Below are 19,055 nucleotides of genomic sequence, written 5' to 3'. Positions count from 1 at the left end.
CCTAAAAAGAGGCAAAGAAAATCCCGGCCAACTTTTATATATAATATATAACAGAGAAGGAGCAAATAAAACAAAACTTGGCTTACATATGAGCAAGTCCTGATGCTTTCTCTGTAGATGATATATCTCCAACTTGATTAATTTGCATCATTATGAACTGATGAGATTTTTTTTTTAAATCTCAAGGCCATAAGCCAAACTATAGATTCATTGCAGTTGGACAGCAATATATCCGACTGTCTTTTTCCACCATCATCAACCCCCAACCCACAAGAGAAACTCACTTTATCGCTTGCTAAAAATGCTGGAATGAAAAGAGCCTCTCTTAAACTGTGCAGCTGTATAATTTAGATCGGAGTGTGCCATAAGAAGCACAATTAGGATTCTTTCCACAATCAGATGTACTTTCAATTCCCTTTTGAGCCCACTTTGAGGGTAAACAGGTTGGCATTTTAGTTTGTCAACTCATGAAAGAAGAGTGCTTTAATGTCATTTTTTTTAGCTGCACCTTGATAAACGTGACAGGCTGGACTGCATTTTACACACTCGTACAAAGCTTTAACATTGTACTGCCAGAATTGTCATTTACGTGTCATTTTAAGGGAGGGTGGGACTTTTTGCGAAGTTCAAAACCTGATGGATGTAGGAAGGGGCTCGAATCATGGCTGGAGTTCTGATGTTTGTTGATTATGAAAAGTCACAGAAAACAACATTAATTAATGTTTCCAAGTCATGAGACAGGAAAGGGGAGTTTTTATTTTTTGTATCTGGTTTACATTGTAGAAATTTCTGATCCAAAACCAGATGGGTGGCAACTTGTATTAATGGGATCTCGACATCTGCTGTTATAGCCCTTGCTCTTCCTTCTATCCAATTAAATTATTCTCTGCTGTTTTCCATTCCTTTCATCAGAGCACACTCTCTTTACTTATTTGGGCTTCCTAGATGTTGCCCTGGTTATGCATTATGGGTAGAAGCCCTCTAGTTTATTTGTGAAGTCAGAGTTCTCAAGTGTCATGCCATTAGTGAGTAGGACCCGTATTAAAATCCTGAAAATAGCTCGGTCACAATCGGATGTTTTAATCAGTTAACTGAGAGCCAGAGGGATCTTACTGCATCTATGGGACCCAATATTGGACCCCCAGATGTTCCACCAGATCTCTATTGAAAATAAGCTGCAGACAATTGTTTAAATGAGATGATGTTACAGCAGTGGGTTTACACAAGAAATGCAGTGGCATCATTTCCCTACAATTGTTGGCAGGGAGAAATATTCTGCATCCAGTCACTTGACCTTAATGAGTGAGCACAGATTTTGTAACCAGAGGATTGAGAAACAACTAAGAAAAACATTGCCGGTAATAAAAGTGATAGAACAGTATTGTGGTAATGATGAGGCCATTGGGAGGTTGAGTTTCGTTGAAGGGCTTCACTCGGGGGGGCTTTCTTAATGACCATAGTGGCTTCCTCTGAGCAAATGCACTTCCCAAAATGACCTTCGAGCTCATTTTACCTTTTGTGGTTCCCAAAGGTCAGTTTGAGGGCGAGCAACCTAAGTGCATGTCCAGGGAATGTGCGCCTGCACTTTAGGCTTGCCAACTCTGGTTAGACGTATTCCTGCAGGTTTCATCACAAGATCAGGGCTGTTGCTGGAGCCCTGAACACCAGCAGCAGCTGGAAAGACCTAGTGAAATATAGGTCTACCCGGGTACCGTCCATAGTGCCACCGGACCTGCACATCAGGAGCCCAGCAGCATTCGCCCAATTTAAATGCCACTATAGTAGAGCATTTGTATGCCATTAGACATGTCAGTCGACTGTGCATTGCAGACTGGAGCCTCTGATCCTAGGCAAGGCCAGGTGGTTGACTGACGGCTCTAAATATTAACAAATACCACAGACTACGTCTCAGTATTTAATGGAAATTGGAGGCTTCTTTTCCAAGTTTGAACTGTCCTAGGAAATCTTTTAGAATTTACACATGTGAGGCACTGCGGTGTTTTCTTTCCTTCCCCTCCCCCCCACCTCCCCCCCCCCCCCCCCCCCCCCCTCAACCCCACATCACACATTGTTCCTAGTTCAAAGGAGAGGCAGGCAACCTGCTCCCAGGTCCACTGCTGCTGTGTAATAGGCTGCTAGCCGTGCAAGAAGGGCTCCGCAAACTATCCTCTGCCTCCCCCACCCCGCCCTCAGCACCTTCCTATAAAAGTTCGCTGAAGTCAGCACAACAGACCCCCCCCCCCCCGAAGCCAACCTGCACTCTACTTTCCCTGCAGCTACAGTCTTCTACCACTTGATGGGGTTTCATAAGCTCCAGAGGCTGCTGATCCACATACCTGTACCCACAACTTTACACATGCGCTCTGAGGGAAATTTGCTTTGCCCTGAATTTCAATGGGTAAAACCGCAGACAATACACTAGTTTGTATAAAATTGCAATTATAACAGAGGCAGTAACTCATTTATTTTAACGTCTCCTTTAAAATAGTGAACAAAATAATTTCATACCAGTGTTTTAAGCGTTCCTGTGTAAATTGCTCGTACAGTCTGAAAAGTTTGCAGTGAAAATGTAACCATGTTTAACAGCACAATCTGCAGGATTTCCCTCAGTCTGTGCTTTTGGAAGGGGAGAAGAAGTCGGTATACGTACAGCTAGCAAGAACTTGTTTGTTGAGCAATTCTTCGGCGACTGCAGTGAAGTGAGGGGTTCAAGAGCATGGCACTGCTCAGCCATTAGCTGGTGTTTTTCACACATGCGACTTAAGCAGCCCAGGAGTCCATATTGGCGTACGAGCATTTATGCATCCATATGAGACGGCAGGCGGGGCCTCGGTTTAACGTCTCAACGGAAAGACGGCACCTCAGTGCAGCACACCCACAGTACTGCACTAGGAGCATCGGCTGAGATTATGGGCAGCACGGTGGCATAGTGGTTAGCACTGTTGCCTCACAGCACCAGGGACCCGGGTTCGAATCCGGCCTCGGGTGACTGTCTGTGTGGAGTTTGCACATTCTCCCCGTGTTTGCGTGGGTTTCCTCCGGGTGCTCCGGTTTCCTCCCACAGTCCAAAAAATGTGCGGGTTAGGTTGATTGGCTATGATAAATTGACCCTTAGTGTTAGGGGGATTAAATACGTGGGGTTACGAGGATAGGGTGGGATATGTGTTGGTGTTGGTGTAGGGGTTACGGGGATCGGGTGGGATATGTGTCGGTGCAGGCTCGATGGGCCGAAATGGCCTCTATCTGCACTGTGGGGTTTCTGTGATTTCTGTGAAGTCTCTGAAGTGGGGCTTTAACCAACATCTTTCTGTCTCAGTAATAACTTGCATTTATGTGGCACCTTTAACGTAATAAAACGTCCCAAGGCGCTTCACAGGAGCGCTATCAAACAAAATTTGACGCCGTGCCACATGAGATATTAGGACAGGTGATCAAAACCTTGGTCAAAGAGGTAGGCTTTAAGGAGCGTTTTAAAGTAGGAGAGAGAGAGAGGCGGAGAGGATTAGGGATGGAATTCCAGAGCTTCGGCGAGAATGCTACTGAGTAAGCCGCAGCTGACACCTGACGACGATGATGTTAGCCTAGTTTCATGTGATAAATCCATATTAAGTTTGTATCATTTGTACCCAGTTCAATTTTCAGAAAAGCAATAAATATCCCTGCAGATGGGAACACACTGTTATATAAAGACAAGCTGCCAGGTTTCAATAACTGCATAGTGTTTGCTCAACCCTGAAGTCACGTCATATTCCATTTATCATTACTTTCTGTCACATTCTGAAACCTAGCATTGAAAATGCCCTTATGTTTCATAGTTTGGTGAAGAAGTGTCATATTTTATAGACTGTGCAGTGCAACACTTTGCATTTAATGGGCTACCATTATGCACTTTGCTTTTTTCCAATTTTCTCCCCCTTTCTGTACATTCCATAAGAGACAATAAAACACTGCTAAAGAGAAAGACTTGCATTTCTACAGCGCCTTTCACGACCTCAGGACGTCCCAAAGCACTTTACAGCCACTGAAGTACTTTTGAAGTGTAGTCACTGTTGTAGTGTAGAGAAACGCGGCAGCCAATTTGCGCACAGCAAGCTCCCACAAACAGCAATGTGATGATAATGACCAGATAATCTGTTTTAGTGATGTTGGTTGAGGGATAAATATTGCCCCCAGGGCACTGGTAGGAACTCCCCTGCTCTTCTTTGAAATAGTGCCATGGTATCTTTTACGTCCATTGGAGAGAGCATTAAAAATGGAGAATACTGGAAATACACAGCATGTCATTGAGTATCTGAAAAAGACTGGTTTGTGTTTCCGGTAGAGCCTTTCAACCAGTTCTAGTGGAAGTTCCCTGCTTGAAATGTTAAGCTTTCTTTCTCCACCCAATGCTGACTGCCCTACGTATTTCCAGCATTTTCCGCAGGTATTTTTTCCCCCCTCCAAATGTGAAGGTGGCTGACACGTGCTGGTATCACAGGCGACACCGGTGACCTCGCCTAAGTGGCCAGTTCTTCACGTATGAGCCGTGACAGTGAATGTTGGCAGGCTATTTGAACATGGAGGGCATCACTGCTGAGAACCTGATCCTGCCCCCGCTCAGTGTCCACACGTGCGTTTTCCAACAATAACGATTAGGAGCAGTGAGCCTGCCTGATCTTTTTTTATATCTTTCCCTGGTTATTTTCTGTACTTACGTCAGATCTCCAGTATTTGTAGTTTTGTTTCCGCTAATCCCTATGAGTAAATCACAGCATGGTCCTCAGTGTCTCGCCCAGTATGCAGTTTTAAGTTGTGTGTCACATATTGCTGCTTGCAATATATTACAGCCCTTAGCAGCAGGTCGCTCGCCCTCGTGCCTAAAACTTGGATTTGTTTACTTGTATTCTTACAACTCAAGTACATCATCAGTGGGGCCGTATATTCTGCAGCAGCTGTTAAAAATCCTTTGAAAGAAATCTTGTAAAGCCCTGAAATTTATGTTGTCGCAGGCTCCTCTGTTTTATCCCTCACCTCTGGCTTTAATTTGGGTGCTAGTCGACATGAGTGCTTGCGACTGGAAAGTTTGTGTTTTGCCAATCCACAATTTACAATCCCGAGCTGCAGTTTTACAGCACCTCAAGGCCTGCCCCAGCCTACCTCCCAGGCTGAAGAAAGACGGTTCTGAAGGAATTTATGTTTCCTTATTGTTCATTGGTAATCAACCTAACCTGGGAGTGATTTGATTTTAATATCAGTTAGTTGAATTTAATGACTTGATTGAAAAGGTTCTGTGGAGCTAACAGGATGTGGGCACAGCAAGGTTCCATTAGTGGTATTGCTTCATTTCTTAATGTGCGCAAGTCTCTCTGTAAACTTGGCCTGCTTTATGACAAGTCCCATTAGTCTAAACAGTCTTACTCTTGGACTCGGCTAAGCTGATGAGAGCAGTGATAAGAAAAACGAATGGCTACATCACTGCAATTTTTTTTTGAAGTGTCTTCAAGCCTCCTTTCCCTTCCCTCCCTCTCTTTCCCCCCACCCCCCCCACCCCACCACCTCCACCCCCCACCACCTCCTTTCCCAGGCTGCTTGCTTTTTCACATGCTGCAATAAAATCTCTACAAATCGTAGAGTCAAGGGCTGGCTGTGCCCTGCATTCCTCATGAAGCAAATTGATGCTGTATTCTGAGGGAGGGAGGGAGTGGGGCGGGGGGTTAATTGGGTACCTCTGTGCCTTTGGAGACCAAGTGTATTCATGCATCGTTAGGTTCAGTCAACTTGGCTGCTAAAAGGTTGGGGGGAGGGGACACTGGAGAATTCTAATAGTCTGTTCATCTAAAATAAATACTTTTTTTCTCTCTAAATGTGTTCTCTTATCAGGAATTTGTAATGAAATGCTAATTAAAATATTCTTGTTACACTGTTTCTTGCATATTTTCGATTGAATTCGGTCTTATAAACTGTAAACGTTTTGGTTGCCTTTTTTCCTTTCATTTGATGGAATTTAATACCAGCCCAGCCACATACCACGCTCTGCAGTAAGTTGACGGTCGGGTTTGAAAGGTTCCAGTTTAGCGCTCTTTTTCTGTGGCACTAGGCCCTGCAGACAGCGAGGTCACCCAGGTTTGATTCCCCAGTCTGCGCAGAGTTAGCTGCTTCTCAGTCAGGTCGACGGTCGAGGCACCGCGTTTGGTCTGAGTGACCCTGGGCTAGGAATGGGGCGAATCAGCCACGTTTCCCACATCTGACCACTATCCAGCTACCCCTGCCGAGCGCAGAGTATATTCAAGACGGGGATCAATAGATTTTTGAATATTAAGGGAATCAAGGGATATTGGGATAGTGCAGGAATGTGGAGTTAAGGTAGAAGATCAGCCATAATATTGAATGGCGGAGCAGGCTCGAAGGGCTGAATGGCCTACTCCTGCTCCTATTTCTTATGTTCTTAAAACCCTCGGCCTCTGACTAGGCGAGGCACTGGCGAGCTGCTCTAGTGTAGCGTCGGTTATTTTCTCTGGGACAAAAATTGAAAAGATGTTGACAATGTGTAACTTCAACAGTTATTAATATTTATCCCTCAACCAACATCATAAAAAAACCAGATTATCGGGTCATTATCATAGTGTTGTTTGTGGGACTTTGCTGTGCGCAAATTGGCTGCCGCGTTTTTTACATTACACCAGGGACTACATTTCAAAAGTAGGCTGTAAAAATTGGCTGTAAAAAGCGCTTTGGGACATCCTGAGGTAGTGAAAGGCGCTATAGAAATGCAAGGCTCTTTCTTTCAAAAATGTGGAATCTGAGCAAAAACATTCAGTCAACAGGAACTGGCAACTGTTAATTCAGTGATTGAACTATTAGCAATGAATAGCAATGGGTTGTTGATCGAAAGTGGGTTTTGGATTTCCAGTTTGTGTCCATTTAAGGAAAAATATTTGGCTAAATTCATCTATCCTTCCCACCACTGGAGAGCCACTCTGGTAGAGAGCATGGGTCACAGAATTGGCACCACAGTGTTGTTGTCCTGTCTCTACCATGCACTTCATTTGCGTACATATCCCTCCTCGGAGCCAGGAGTGGGCGAATTTACTTTATTGTGTACAAAAACTTCTGTTGAGAGAGGGGTTTACTCACTGAAACGTTTCTCGTGTTCTGAAAGAAACCATAAAATACTTATGAAATCATGCAAAGGGAATGATTGTTTTGAAAGCTTTATCACAAAACCATTTGACCAGTAGCACAGGTTATGTGTTGAGGCTCTGAACCGTATATAGATGGACTGTGCACAAACTACTCAGTCCTCTAATTGCAGCCTAATCAATGTCTTATATTCTTTTGTATTTGATACCCCGATGCACAAAACCCAGAATCCCATTTCCCCATTTTATTACATTTTACCACCTGCAGTCCTGCTTTCAAAGGTCAGTGAATTTGCACCCCTGGTATAAGGGTTTACTTATTGCATCCCAAACTAGAAGGGAAGATAGGGTGCAGTCAACTTGGCTGCTCTCAAGCACCTGCAAACACAGTTACTGAGTAAGACTGGATGAATGGAGCAAGTTGCTTGTCTATCTCCGTGGCTGGGGAACTACAGGAAACTCTTTATTATTCGGCACCGACGGGACCAGCGTGGTGCCGGTTTATCAAAAAGTCCGGATTACAGAGAGTTATAGTTAAAAGGTACGAGAGCTCCGTACACAGCAACAAATCCAGGCTTCCCTGTTGCTTAGTAACAGGTGCAAGAACCCCAGCCACAGACCAAGCGTCCCTGTTGCTTAGCAACAAGTGCAGGAACCCCCGATTACACAGCCAAGAATCAAGAAACGGCCACTAATATGAAGAAAAAACTTAACTGAACCTACTCCTGAATTTTGCCGGTTAACCAAGATTTCCGGTTGTTTGGGTGCCGGTAAATCAAGAGTTTCCTGTAGCAAAACGGAGTGCGATACTTGACACAAAAAGTCAGTCTAAGGACCCAAATTATTCTGGAGAACTAGGGAATGATTTAAGTCATTCCAGTTTGGAAAGTGAGATCAAATATCTGAAAGTCATGAAACCTCAGTCCAAACCCCACAGTGATGTGTTGTGTTTTTGCTTTAGACGGTACGTGCATTCAGCAATTCTTTTTTGACATTATCTACCTACAGTTTATGCTCTTCTGCAGAGTGCACGTGATGCAGATGCAACTGGTGACTGATTATCTTAGTGCTGCTCCCAATTTCCTTGGAGAGATTTTTACGAGAGTCATCCCAATACAGAACAATAAGAATTCTGAGCTTGAAATAACTGGGAACAGTACAGCTAATGAATGCAGTGCTCATTTTTGCCCGTTGTTCTCCCCACTGTCCTGGAGGCCCCGACTCCTGTTGGCGTACAGTTCCAGGGGCATTAGCAGGCCTCCAGTACCTCACCCACTCTTGGGGTTTGAGCCTAGAAAATAAGTGCCCCTCTGATATTTTACCATGAGGAGCATCACAGTTGAGCCTAACTTGTTCTTGCCCGGCCATCCGCACAGGTGCACATTCCAGCCCGTCACTGGATAGCAATCAAGATTAGAAACCCTGACTGATTTCCACACCCTACCCCGCCCAGGAGCACTGTGGCCAGTTGTAGCGGCACAACAGCTGACGATAACGTAACTTAACGTGGATAGCGGATCGAACCTGGAGGTTCCTGATTCAACTCTTACTTTTGCAACAGCTAGTGGAACTATTACTAGAAATACAATTGTAGCCCGGAGCTCCTTAAGGGTTATTGTAATGCAGAATGGGACATTCCAGAGCTGTTTCCTCTGCCGTGTCATGCATGACCTCTGACCTTCCTAGGCTGAAGCGGTCACTTGGAAGTAACCACTTCGCCCCTACTCCGACATCTGTGTTGTCTCGTAACCCATTTCAGTTGTCTTTGACACAGTGCTAAACAGTATGAGACGATTACACACCTACTTGTGGTTGTGTGTTTAACTAATCTGTCTTGTGCCATTTTCTTTAGTCCAGTCGTAATGCAAAAGTTTAAAAGGCTTACACATAGCATCAGCACGCTCAAAAGGGATGGGGTGGCGCCATGCAGCCTATGAATTAAGCTGGCGGTAAAAAGAAAAACTGGAAATCTGATATAAAAGTAGAAGCTGCTGGAAATATACGGGTGGTCGAAATTGCATTTGAAAGAGAATGATGGGTTGTGATGAAAGTTCTCGCCTGAAACATTAGCCTATCTTTCTCCTTCAGGCGCTAGCGGACCTGCTATGCGCTTTCATCATTTTTTGTTTTCATCCTGTTTGCATTTGCTTCTTTTCACTAGTTAATCCTTTGTGGTCCACACAGACAGTGAAGACCAAGTGTAGTCTTCTGGTGGAGTGCAGCAGGGGATAATTACACCAGGGGCATTCAGATATAATTAAATCCCTGTTTTAAAGCCATACATTATGTCCTTATTTCTGTATAATACTTTGATCTCATGTTATTATTTATTGTCAAAAAGCAAGGCTGACGGCAATTTGAGAAACAGAGTTGGTTGGAGCAGAAGAGTTTCTCTCCGGTACAGGATGAGGGGCTTGGAGAGGGAAAACTGAGACGCTACAGCAACACCACTGGTGGGAGGGTGTAATTACAGTGTGACAATTTTTTACACTATAAATGAACATACAAACAATAACAGACAGGTAAGGTGCATCGAGCCCGTCCCACACAATTGCGATACCTTCTGTATCACAGTATATACTCTCCGCCCCAGTCGAAACCATGTGATCTCCTGGGAGAGGCAAAAAAAACAGATTAAAATACCCAGGCCAATTTGGGAATAAAAATCTGGGAAATTCCTCACCGACCCATCTAGGCGATTGAAACTAGTCCAGGAGATCACTCTGGCCCTGAATTCCCTGCACGTCCCTGGAGATCAGACGTGATCTCTGCCCCAGCCAGTAACAGGTCCAGCTCTCGCTTGAAGGAATTCAGCGAATCAGCGTCCACCGCACGAGCCGGCAGTCTGTTCCAGAGGTCCACTATTCTCTGGGAGAAGAACCACCTCCTGACCTCTAACCTCGATCTAAATGTGTACATAGGAGTTTATAATGAGGAAAGTTGGTAGAAAAGTGTGACAGCAACATAACTAGCAGTAAGGTTTTATAGACAGGAAGTGCACCCAGACGCACGATTTCTAACATATTCTAGATTTGTATTTAATACACTCTGTTTTACTGTTTTTTACCCTTATTTTATGAACATAATATCTCTTTTTTTAGGTAATGGTGCAGTCAGGGCGCCACCCCACAGTCCTTCAGAAGCTCTGCCAACTGCCTTTTCAGTACTTCAGTGATCAGCGCTTGATCAAAGTCCTGTTCCCAACACTAATCACAGCTTGTTACAACAACCCACAGAACAAGGTCATTTTGGAGCAGGAGATGAGCTGCATCCTGCTGGCTACCTTTATCCAGGTAGGCGTATGTGAAATTGCACCGCAAGGACCCGTTTGTGACTGGTGCCTGCTTTAGAGCAGCGTGACCCAACAGTGCCCGGTTAAAGTGACTGCTCTGCATCGTTCTCTGGTCAGGCAAGCAGAGAGCTGCGCGTGTTTCTTTATACTCACACGCACACACAGCTCCGGGCCATCCAAAAGCAGGTTAAATTTCTGAAGTTAGTAAAGAGCTTGGTAGGCATGACGTTAGCCGATTTCAGCCAGGGTGCCGCAATTGGCCTCGACGTCCTCAAACTGAACGAAAAATGAATTGCGGTTCCCGTTTCCGATCACTGTCCTGTGATCCTTGCTGGAAAGTGCACACGTGTGGGCATCAGAATAAAAGACAGGAACGAGTGCGGCTGTCATGCCCTCCGTGGTAGACAACCTACCGACGCTCACTGTCTAGGCTCACCTATGAATAATGGTCATTTTGGCAAGATACTTGGGCACCCAACATCTGTGGAGCTACACACCAGCAGCAAACAAAATACAGAATAATTCCTTTTTGCTGTTTGGAAGTTTATGAATGTGTTATGCTCAATGGGTCGCGCACTCGCCACTGATTCAGAAGGTTGTGGGTTCAAGTCCCACTCCAGAGACGAGCAGATAATCCAGGCTGACGCTCCAGTGCAGTACTCAAGGAGTGCTGCACTGTCGGAGGTGCCGTCTTGGGGAATGAGATGTTAAACCGAGGCCCCGTCTGCCCTCTCGGGTGAACATAAAAGTTCCCACGACACTATTTCGAAGAAGAGCAGGGAATTCTCCCCGGTGTCCTGGCCAATATTTCTCCCTCAACCAACATCACTAAAAATATTATCTAGTCATTATCTCATTGCTGTTTGTGTGAGCTTGCTGTGCGCAAATTGATTGCCACGTTTCCTACATTACAACGGTGACTACACTTCAGAAGTACTTCATTGGCTGTATAGCGCTTTGGGACGTCCTGAGTCATTGAGTCATAACGGCACAGAAGGAGGCCATTCGGCCCATCAAGTCCGTGCCGGCTCTCTGAGGAGCAATCCAGTCAGTCCCATTCCCCCACTCTATCCCCGTAGCCCTGCAAGTTTATTTCCCTCAAGTGCCTATCCAGTCTCCCCTTGAAAACATTGAGGGTCTCCGCTTCCACCACTTCCGTCGGCAGCGAATTCCAAGTCATATCTTGTTTTTCTTTACATCCTCCCTGTATCTCTTGCCCAAAACCTTAAATCTGTGTCCCCTAGTCCTTGTACCATCAACGAGTGGGAACAGTCTTTCCCCGTCTAGCCTATCCAAACCCGTCATAACCTTGTACACCTCTATCAAATCACCCCTCAACCTCCTTTGCTCTAATGAAAACAAATCCAGCTTCTCCAACCTGTCCTTGTAGCTAAGATCCCCCATCCCTGGAACCATTCTGGTAAATCTCCTCTGCACCCTCCCAAGGGCCTTCACATCCTTCCTAAAGTGTGGTGACCAGAACTGGACACAATACTCCAGTTGTGGCCTAACCAGCGTTTTATAAAGGTTCAGCATAACTTCTTTACTTTTGCACTCAATACCTCTATTTATGAAGCTCAAGATCCCATAGGCTTTGTTAACCACTCTCTCAATATGTCCTGCCACCTTCAGGAACCTATGCACATTAACTCCCAGGTCCCTCTTTCCCTGCACACTCTTTAAAACTGTGCTATTAAGTGTATATTGCCTCTCCCTGTTCCTTCTGCCAAAATGCATCACCTCACACTTCTCTGTATCTGCCACTTGTCTGCCCATTCTGCTAGCCTTTCTATGTCCTGTTGCAATCGACTGATCTCATCATCACTGTTTGCCACACCCCCAAGTTTGGTGTCATCGGCAAATTTAGAAATTCTACTCTGTATTTCAATATCATATATATATATATAATATAATATAATATGATCAAAAAAAGCAGTGGCCCCAGCACTGACCCTTGGGGAACACCACTGTCTACCATCCTCCAGTCTGAAAAACAGCTATTTACCACAACTCGCTGTTTTCTGTCCTTAAGCCAATTCCTTATCCAAGCTACCACTGACCCACCTATTCCATGAGCCTCAATTTTGTTAACCAGCCTTCTATGTGGTACTTTGTCAAACGCCTTCCAAAAATCCATGTAGACAACATCCATTGCATTCCCTTCATCAATCCTCTCTGTTACTTCATCAAAAAATTCAATTAGATTAGTCAAACACGATCTTCCTTTTACAAACCTGTGTTGCCTCTCCTTAATTAGCTTAAACCTCTCCAAATGCCCGTTAATTTTTTCCTTGATTATTGTTTCTAAAACTTTACCCACCACTGATGTTAAACTGACTGACGTGTAGTTACTAGGATTGTCCTTGCATCCTTTCTTGAACAATGGTGTCACATTTGCCACCTTCCAATCCTCAGGCACCTCCCCCGCATCTAGGGAAGATTGGAAAATTATGGCAAGCCCTTCCGCTATCTCCTCCCCCAATTCCCTTAGCAACCTGGGATGCAAGCCATCTGGACCAGGTGACTTGCCCACTCTAAGCATACCCAGCCTTTCTAGTACATCCTGTCTATCAATTTTCACCCCTTCCATTGCTTCTACCTTTTCCACTTCTCCCGATATTTTGTCAGCATCCACCTCTTTAGTAAACACCGATACAAAGTACTCATTGAGTATTCTAGCCTTGCCCTGCGCCTCTAAGCATATGTCACCTTCTTTGTCTCTAATAGGCCCCACCCCGCCTCTTACTACCCGCTTACTGTTTACATGAGGTCATGAAAGGCGCTGTATTTTTCTTTCTTTTATTCTTTTTCCCGAGGCTGGGGTTAAAGGAGTTTTAACCTGCATCAAACCAGTGCTTGCTTGATGTGGACTCTCTAGTTAGAAAGTGAAACTGTTTAGTTCACCAGGACGAACATCCTTCACCCAGATGAGCAGAAATAACACCCAAAAATAATATTTTAAAAAATAAATCATGCATGTTCTAGTCATATCGGCCATGATGTCTTGTAAGGGAAGCACAGATTAACTAAAATTACAAGCGCCCGAAGCAAGCATTGCAATGTAATCCATTTGTTTTCATGTGCTGTGTTATTCTGGATTTTACACAGTATTTGCAGGTACATATATATCGAGGGTGTTGTTCTTTATACCAACAACCCCCCCCCCCCCCCCCCCCACCGAGATATCTGCGCTCCTCTAATTCTGCCCTCTTGAGCATCCCTGATTATAATCGCTCAACCATTGGTGGCCGTGCCTTCTGTTGCCTGGGCCCTAAGCTCTGGAATTCCCTGCCTAAACCTCTCCGCCTCGCTACCTCTCTTTCCTCCTTTAAGACACTCCTCAAAACCTACCTCTTTGACCAAGCTTTTGGTCACCTGCCCTAATTTATCCTTATGTGGCTTGGTGTCAAATTTTTTTGTCTTCTAATGCTCCTGTGAAGCGCCTTGGGACATTTTACTATATTAAAGGTGCTGTATAAATACAAGTTGAGATTCTGGATCACCTGTGCTGGCTTTTAGCTTCCGATTTTACAGATAAGCGCAGGATATCACAACGGAGCAGTGCAGTCGGAACTCCTGTGCAGCGCCTTGGGATGTTTTACTACGTTAAAGGCGCTATAGAAATACAAGTTGTTGTTGTTGTTGTCATTGTTGTAGGGAACGAGAGCTATTGGTTGTTAGGATAAAGGTCTGTCCCTGTCAGGCACAGAAGGAGGGAGTGATTGGGTTGGTGCAGCATTTTGTACCTTTGTGTCAGCCGTAGCTCAGTGGGTAGCACCCTCACCTCTGAGTCAGAAGGTTGTGGGTTCAAGTCCCACTACAGAGACTTGAGCACAAAAATCCAGACTGACACTCCAGTGCAGCACTGAGGGAGTGCTGCACTGTCGGCGGTGCTGTCTTTCGGATGAGACGTTAAACCTCTATTCGCCCTCTAAGGTAGATATAAAAGATCCTGTGGCACTGTTTCGAAGAAGAGATGGGGAGTTATCTCCAGTGTCCTGCGGCCAATATTTATCCCTCAACCAACATTAATAAAACAGATTACCTGATCATTATCACAGTGCTGTTTCTGGGAGCTTGCTGTGCGCAATTGGCTGTCACTTTTCCTACATTACAACAGTGACTGCACTTCAAAAAGTATTTCATTGGCTGTAAAGCGCTTTGCGACATCCTGAGGTCGTGAAAGGTGCTGTAGAAATGCAAATCTTTCTTTAAAGAGTAATTGGCTCGATAGAGGCGGCGCTCAGTTTGTTCAGAGGCTGTCCTTGGGGTGCCTTTGGCTGTGGGGGTTTGGGGGTGAGATGGGTGGCCTATAGAAAGGGGGGGGCACATACCCTTTAAACTTCCAGTCATTATGGACAGCACTTTATTTTGATTTTAGTAACATATTATCTGCCTAACCACAGTATTACAGATTTAAAATTCAGAGACTAGAAGTGCAGTAGCTGTGATTAAGATCAGGGTTTTTAATGATGAACTCCATCCAGCCCCGAGGTACAGGTAAAATGGTTTGTCATCTGGCCTTTATCATAATTGGGGAGTGCAAAACATTTTAAATATTTGCAGTAAGCTGAGAAATTCTAGATGTTCAAATCAAATACTTTTTTTTAATGACAATGCCCATTGTTTTGATCATAACATGTAGCCTGACTGTATTCTCAGTGCAGTTTGTGTTCCCACCGATGCTTTTCAGGATGTGCACGTCTTTCCCTGGGACTCGTATGATTCCTGTCTGTACTAGTCCTGCAGCACTTTTGGTGGAGAATACCCGCAGTGGCATTGTCACTTTGCAGTTTACCACTATTGACACTGACTTATATTGCTGGCGCCACATCCCTCTCTGCTCGAGCAAAGCAAAGCTCTTCACATGCGTGGCTTTCATCAGCGTTCAAATTACTGCTTGCATTTTAATGTTACCAAATAGCCAGGTGGACAGCTGGCTCTTCTCACATTAATGGTACTCATGAAGTTATTAAAGTTCCCTTTGAGAGAGTTGCAGTTATACTGCAGCTGGTGAAAAGCCACAGCAACTTGAGACTCCTTCCTCAAGGTATTCTGGCACTGCTCACCAAAGTTAGATACGGGCAACCTCACAACCAACTTATGCCACACACGTTGCCTCAACGCAAAGGGGCAAAGGGGTTTGTATTAATGAAAAATGTGTAGTGTAAATAGCCAGTAAAACCACATTTGTGCATTGGCAAAAGAATAGTCGATGCAGATTTGTGCCTACAACTCCACTATCCAAATTGTTGTTGATCCCAGCCTGGCAGTGAGTGGAGGGAAGACTCACTGACCCGCTCCGGAGTGGCACTTTATCCAATTCCTTTTTGAAGGCTACTATTGAATCTGTATCCACCACCCTATCTGGTAGCGCTTTCCAAATACTAACTACTGATTGTGTGAAAAACTTTTTCCTCTGACACATCTTATGTGCCACATGGTTAAAAAGGACAACAAAAAAAGTAACATTTGCCCATGTTCCAACCAAAGAGCTTTAAAAAAAAAAAGGTAATTGTCTGAATGTCACGTAATGCAAAACTCTTGGAGAGTTATGTGGCATCACCAGCTCATTTTTATTCTAAATATGTTCTTTACATTTTAAATTCTCTTAAGCTAATACAACACGTTACACTGCTAAACAATGCGTTGATATAGACCAGTATGTTACACTGCATGATGACACATTGGTATAGAAAAGCGTGTTACACTGCCCGGTGACATGTTGATCAAGAACGGCATGTGGCACTTCTCTGGCCTCAGTGATCTAGAAGAAGCGCTCGCTGCACTGTGCCATGTTGTTTTAGAATGTGTAACACTGCATGGTATCATGTTGAACTGAAACACTGTGCTACTTCATGGACATAAGTGCGTCGCCAAAATGGACAGGGTGGGGGAAATAGGCATAGACAAACTGAACAGTATAAGATTTGTGTAAAAACACAAAATGGATCAAATGACTAAATATACGTGTATTTTTTTTTTACTTAGGATTTCACGCAGAGTTTGAGCCAGTCTGACAATAAGCCTTCTCAAAAGAAGGGTGAGTATCACAGAATTGCTCTATGTACACTTACCCTGAACGACGACGCCATAAACTCTTATTTTTAACAATTCAATGTGGTCCTCTCATTTCAGAGGGAGTTCCTGGAGCTCAAGACTACCTTGAATTCTCCAACAGGTTCCCCCGTGAGATGTGGGAGGACGCCAGGAAGTTCTTTTTGAAGAAAGAGGCAACTTGCTAAAGATAAAAACAAAGGGGGGGGGGGTGGGGGGAAACTCTCGACACCACAAAAATAGTATTTGATTTAAAAACTAGTCTTTTAACTCATTCGCTGACATTATGTTCTAGAATGTTCTTATATATATGATTTGCACAAATTGTATATAGTACCTGTTGTACATATGATCTTCATTGTAATCACTTTTTGACAATTTTTTAATGTGAACCTTTCTAACGTATGTGCATATAGAATAACTCGTTTGGTCCTGGTTGTTTAGGATAATGCAGCAGTCCCCTGTGGAATGCACCAATTCATTTTATTTATTAGAAGTATATTGGTGGCTCAAATACCCTGACAACACAATAAAATTATTTATTTTCATCTGCATCAATGTGACGTGTTGAATATGTGCTGAGGGATAACTTCAGGCTGATTGTCTCGACGTGCATTATTCCCCAAACCCTACTGATCTTGATGTCTTTTTTTTTTGGTTGGGATGTGGGAGTCTCTGGCAATGCACATTATTTGCCCATCCCTGGTAACCCTGAGAAGACGGTGGTGGGTTTTTTTTGCAACTGAGGCTTGCCAGGCCACTTCCGAGGGGCATTAAGTTGTCAGCCGCATGGTGTGCAACTGGACAGGGAGTGGCAGGTTCCTTCCCTGAAGGACATGTGTGAACCAGTTGGGTGTGAACGACAAACTAGCAGCTTTCATGGTCTTTTCTTTTGGTGCCGGTCAGAACTTGCCATGTGGGATTTTAACTCGCGCCCTCTGGGTTGTTGGTCCTGTACCATAACCACCATAATACAGTGTTCTTAGGATCATTACTAGGACCAATGGTTTATAGTGACTGAATAAGTCAAATTCTGTTCGTAATACCTGGGATTCCAGGATTTTTACCAGTGCGTTTGGAAGATCATATTCCATGATTCCATCCATTTTCCACAAACTAGTGGCTTTGATCTTTAATGATCATGTAACATTTAATATTCAGAATTATCCTCAACTGTTATTACCAAGCTGTGAATTCGTTTCTCTCCAAAGAAACTCCAATTTTTTTTTCTCTCTCCTACTATTTCCAACCTCCCTGTGTCCTTCAGCTTGGGTCTTGGTCCTTCACCCGGGTTTCTCAATAAAAAGGAAAATGCGCCAAAGAGGTTGCTGTATTTATTGGGACTGAAATCAGATTCCCCTCGTATTGTGGCACAAAGCTATGGATCGTGGTGACGTGCTGTTCTGTAGGTTTGTGCCTGCAGTCTGCCCATGGCTGAGTTCCCCATCTCGGCTACGTAGACACTGCAGGCAGGAAGCACAGATCAGATTTCGCCACAGTGAGGAAGCAGAAGTCAGAACAACATAAATTGAGCTCGATTTTAACTATAAATGGGCAGAAAAATCTAACCCAGTAATTTATTCAAACAGTGGAACCCCCCCACCCCCCCCCCCCCATTCAACCCCAACAAGCCTGTCCATTTTTCCCTATCTGCCTTATCACCAAGTCAGAAGGGAGAGGATGTCAAGTAAGGCTGGTGTCTGGGTAAAGGACAGTAAGAGGCTTGAGAGCAGACTGTGTGCAGGTTAAGTGAAGAGAGAAAAATGCACTGAAATGGAAAAAAATCTTCATGTTGGAAACATAACATGGAAGAAAAAATACATAAGGTTTCTCTCTAGTGAGTAAAAGAAAGACATGCATTTATATAACGCCTTTCGCAATCTCGGGACGTCCCAAAGCACTTAACAGCCAATAAAGTACTTTTGAAGTGTAATCACTGTTGCAATGTAGGAAACGCAGCAGCCAATTTGTGCACAGCAAGGTCCCACAGACAATGATAAAGACCAGATAATCTTTTTTTCTGATATTGGTTGAGGGATAAATATTGGCCAGGACACCGGAGAGAACTACCTTAGTTCCACAGGATTTTTTACGTCCACCTGAGAGGTCAGACGGAGCCTCGGTTTAACGTCTCGTCCGAAAAACGAGTAATAGACTTTTCACCTCAGGCTCATAGATGCCAAGTACTAGATGGGGGTGACACTAAACCACAGGCAGGGGAGTGGAATGAATTGGATAGCTCTTTCGTAGAGCCGGCACAGGCACGCTAGGTCGAATGGCCTCCTTCCGTGCTGTATCCTGCTATGAAAGAGAAAATTAGCCCGTGTTCCCACTACTAAGCACCACCTATAGATCTAGGCCAGAAAGCACATGATTGAATGGGGGCAGTACCCAGGCTTGGCTGGGATTCTGACAGTCGAACACCTTACTGATGCTCACTGATGATGAAGGAAGGGCACTTGAGTGATACAGGGGGCTGCCATTGTCTGTTGAACTGCACCCAGCAAAAGTTCATGCCTCTGGGAGAGGAAGGGAAGAAATTAGGAACAAAAACATTATTTTTTGAGGAATTTTACTAATGGAAGCAC

The 19,055-nt window shown here is 44.3% G+C and overlaps 1 protein-coding gene across 4 annotated transcripts in view; it reads left to right on the top strand.

The window, feature by feature from the left end:
- Positions 1–17,021, top strand: part of scaper (S-phase cyclin A-associated protein in the ER) — a 339,292-nt gene extending 322,271 nt beyond the window's left edge. For all 4 annotated transcript variants that reach the window (XM_085972324.1, XM_085972323.1, XM_085972325.1 and 1 more), the window contains 3 exons: positions 10,220–10,411; positions 16,402–16,453; positions 16,549–17,021. In XM_085972324.1, coding sequence (XP_085828450.1) covers positions 10,220–10,411; positions 16,402–16,453; positions 16,549–16,655 — 351 coding nt within the window. In that variant the 3' untranslated portion in view covers positions 16,656–17,021. The remainder of the gene's footprint in view (positions 1–10,219; positions 10,412–16,401; positions 16,454–16,548) is intronic.
- The last annotated feature ends 2,034 nt before the right edge of the window (positions 17,022–19,055 follow it).

Source organism: Somniosus microcephalus, chromosome 32, assembly GCF_052327205.1.
Source record: "Somniosus microcephalus isolate GS21.2 chromosome 32, FLI_Smic_1.0, whole genome shotgun sequence".
Classification (NCBI taxonomy): domain Eukaryota; kingdom Metazoa; phylum Chordata; class Chondrichthyes; order Squaliformes; family Somniosidae; genus Somniosus; species Somniosus microcephalus.
The sequence above is the reverse complement of the archived record's forward strand: the minus strand, read 5'-3'. Positions and strand labels throughout refer to the sequence as shown.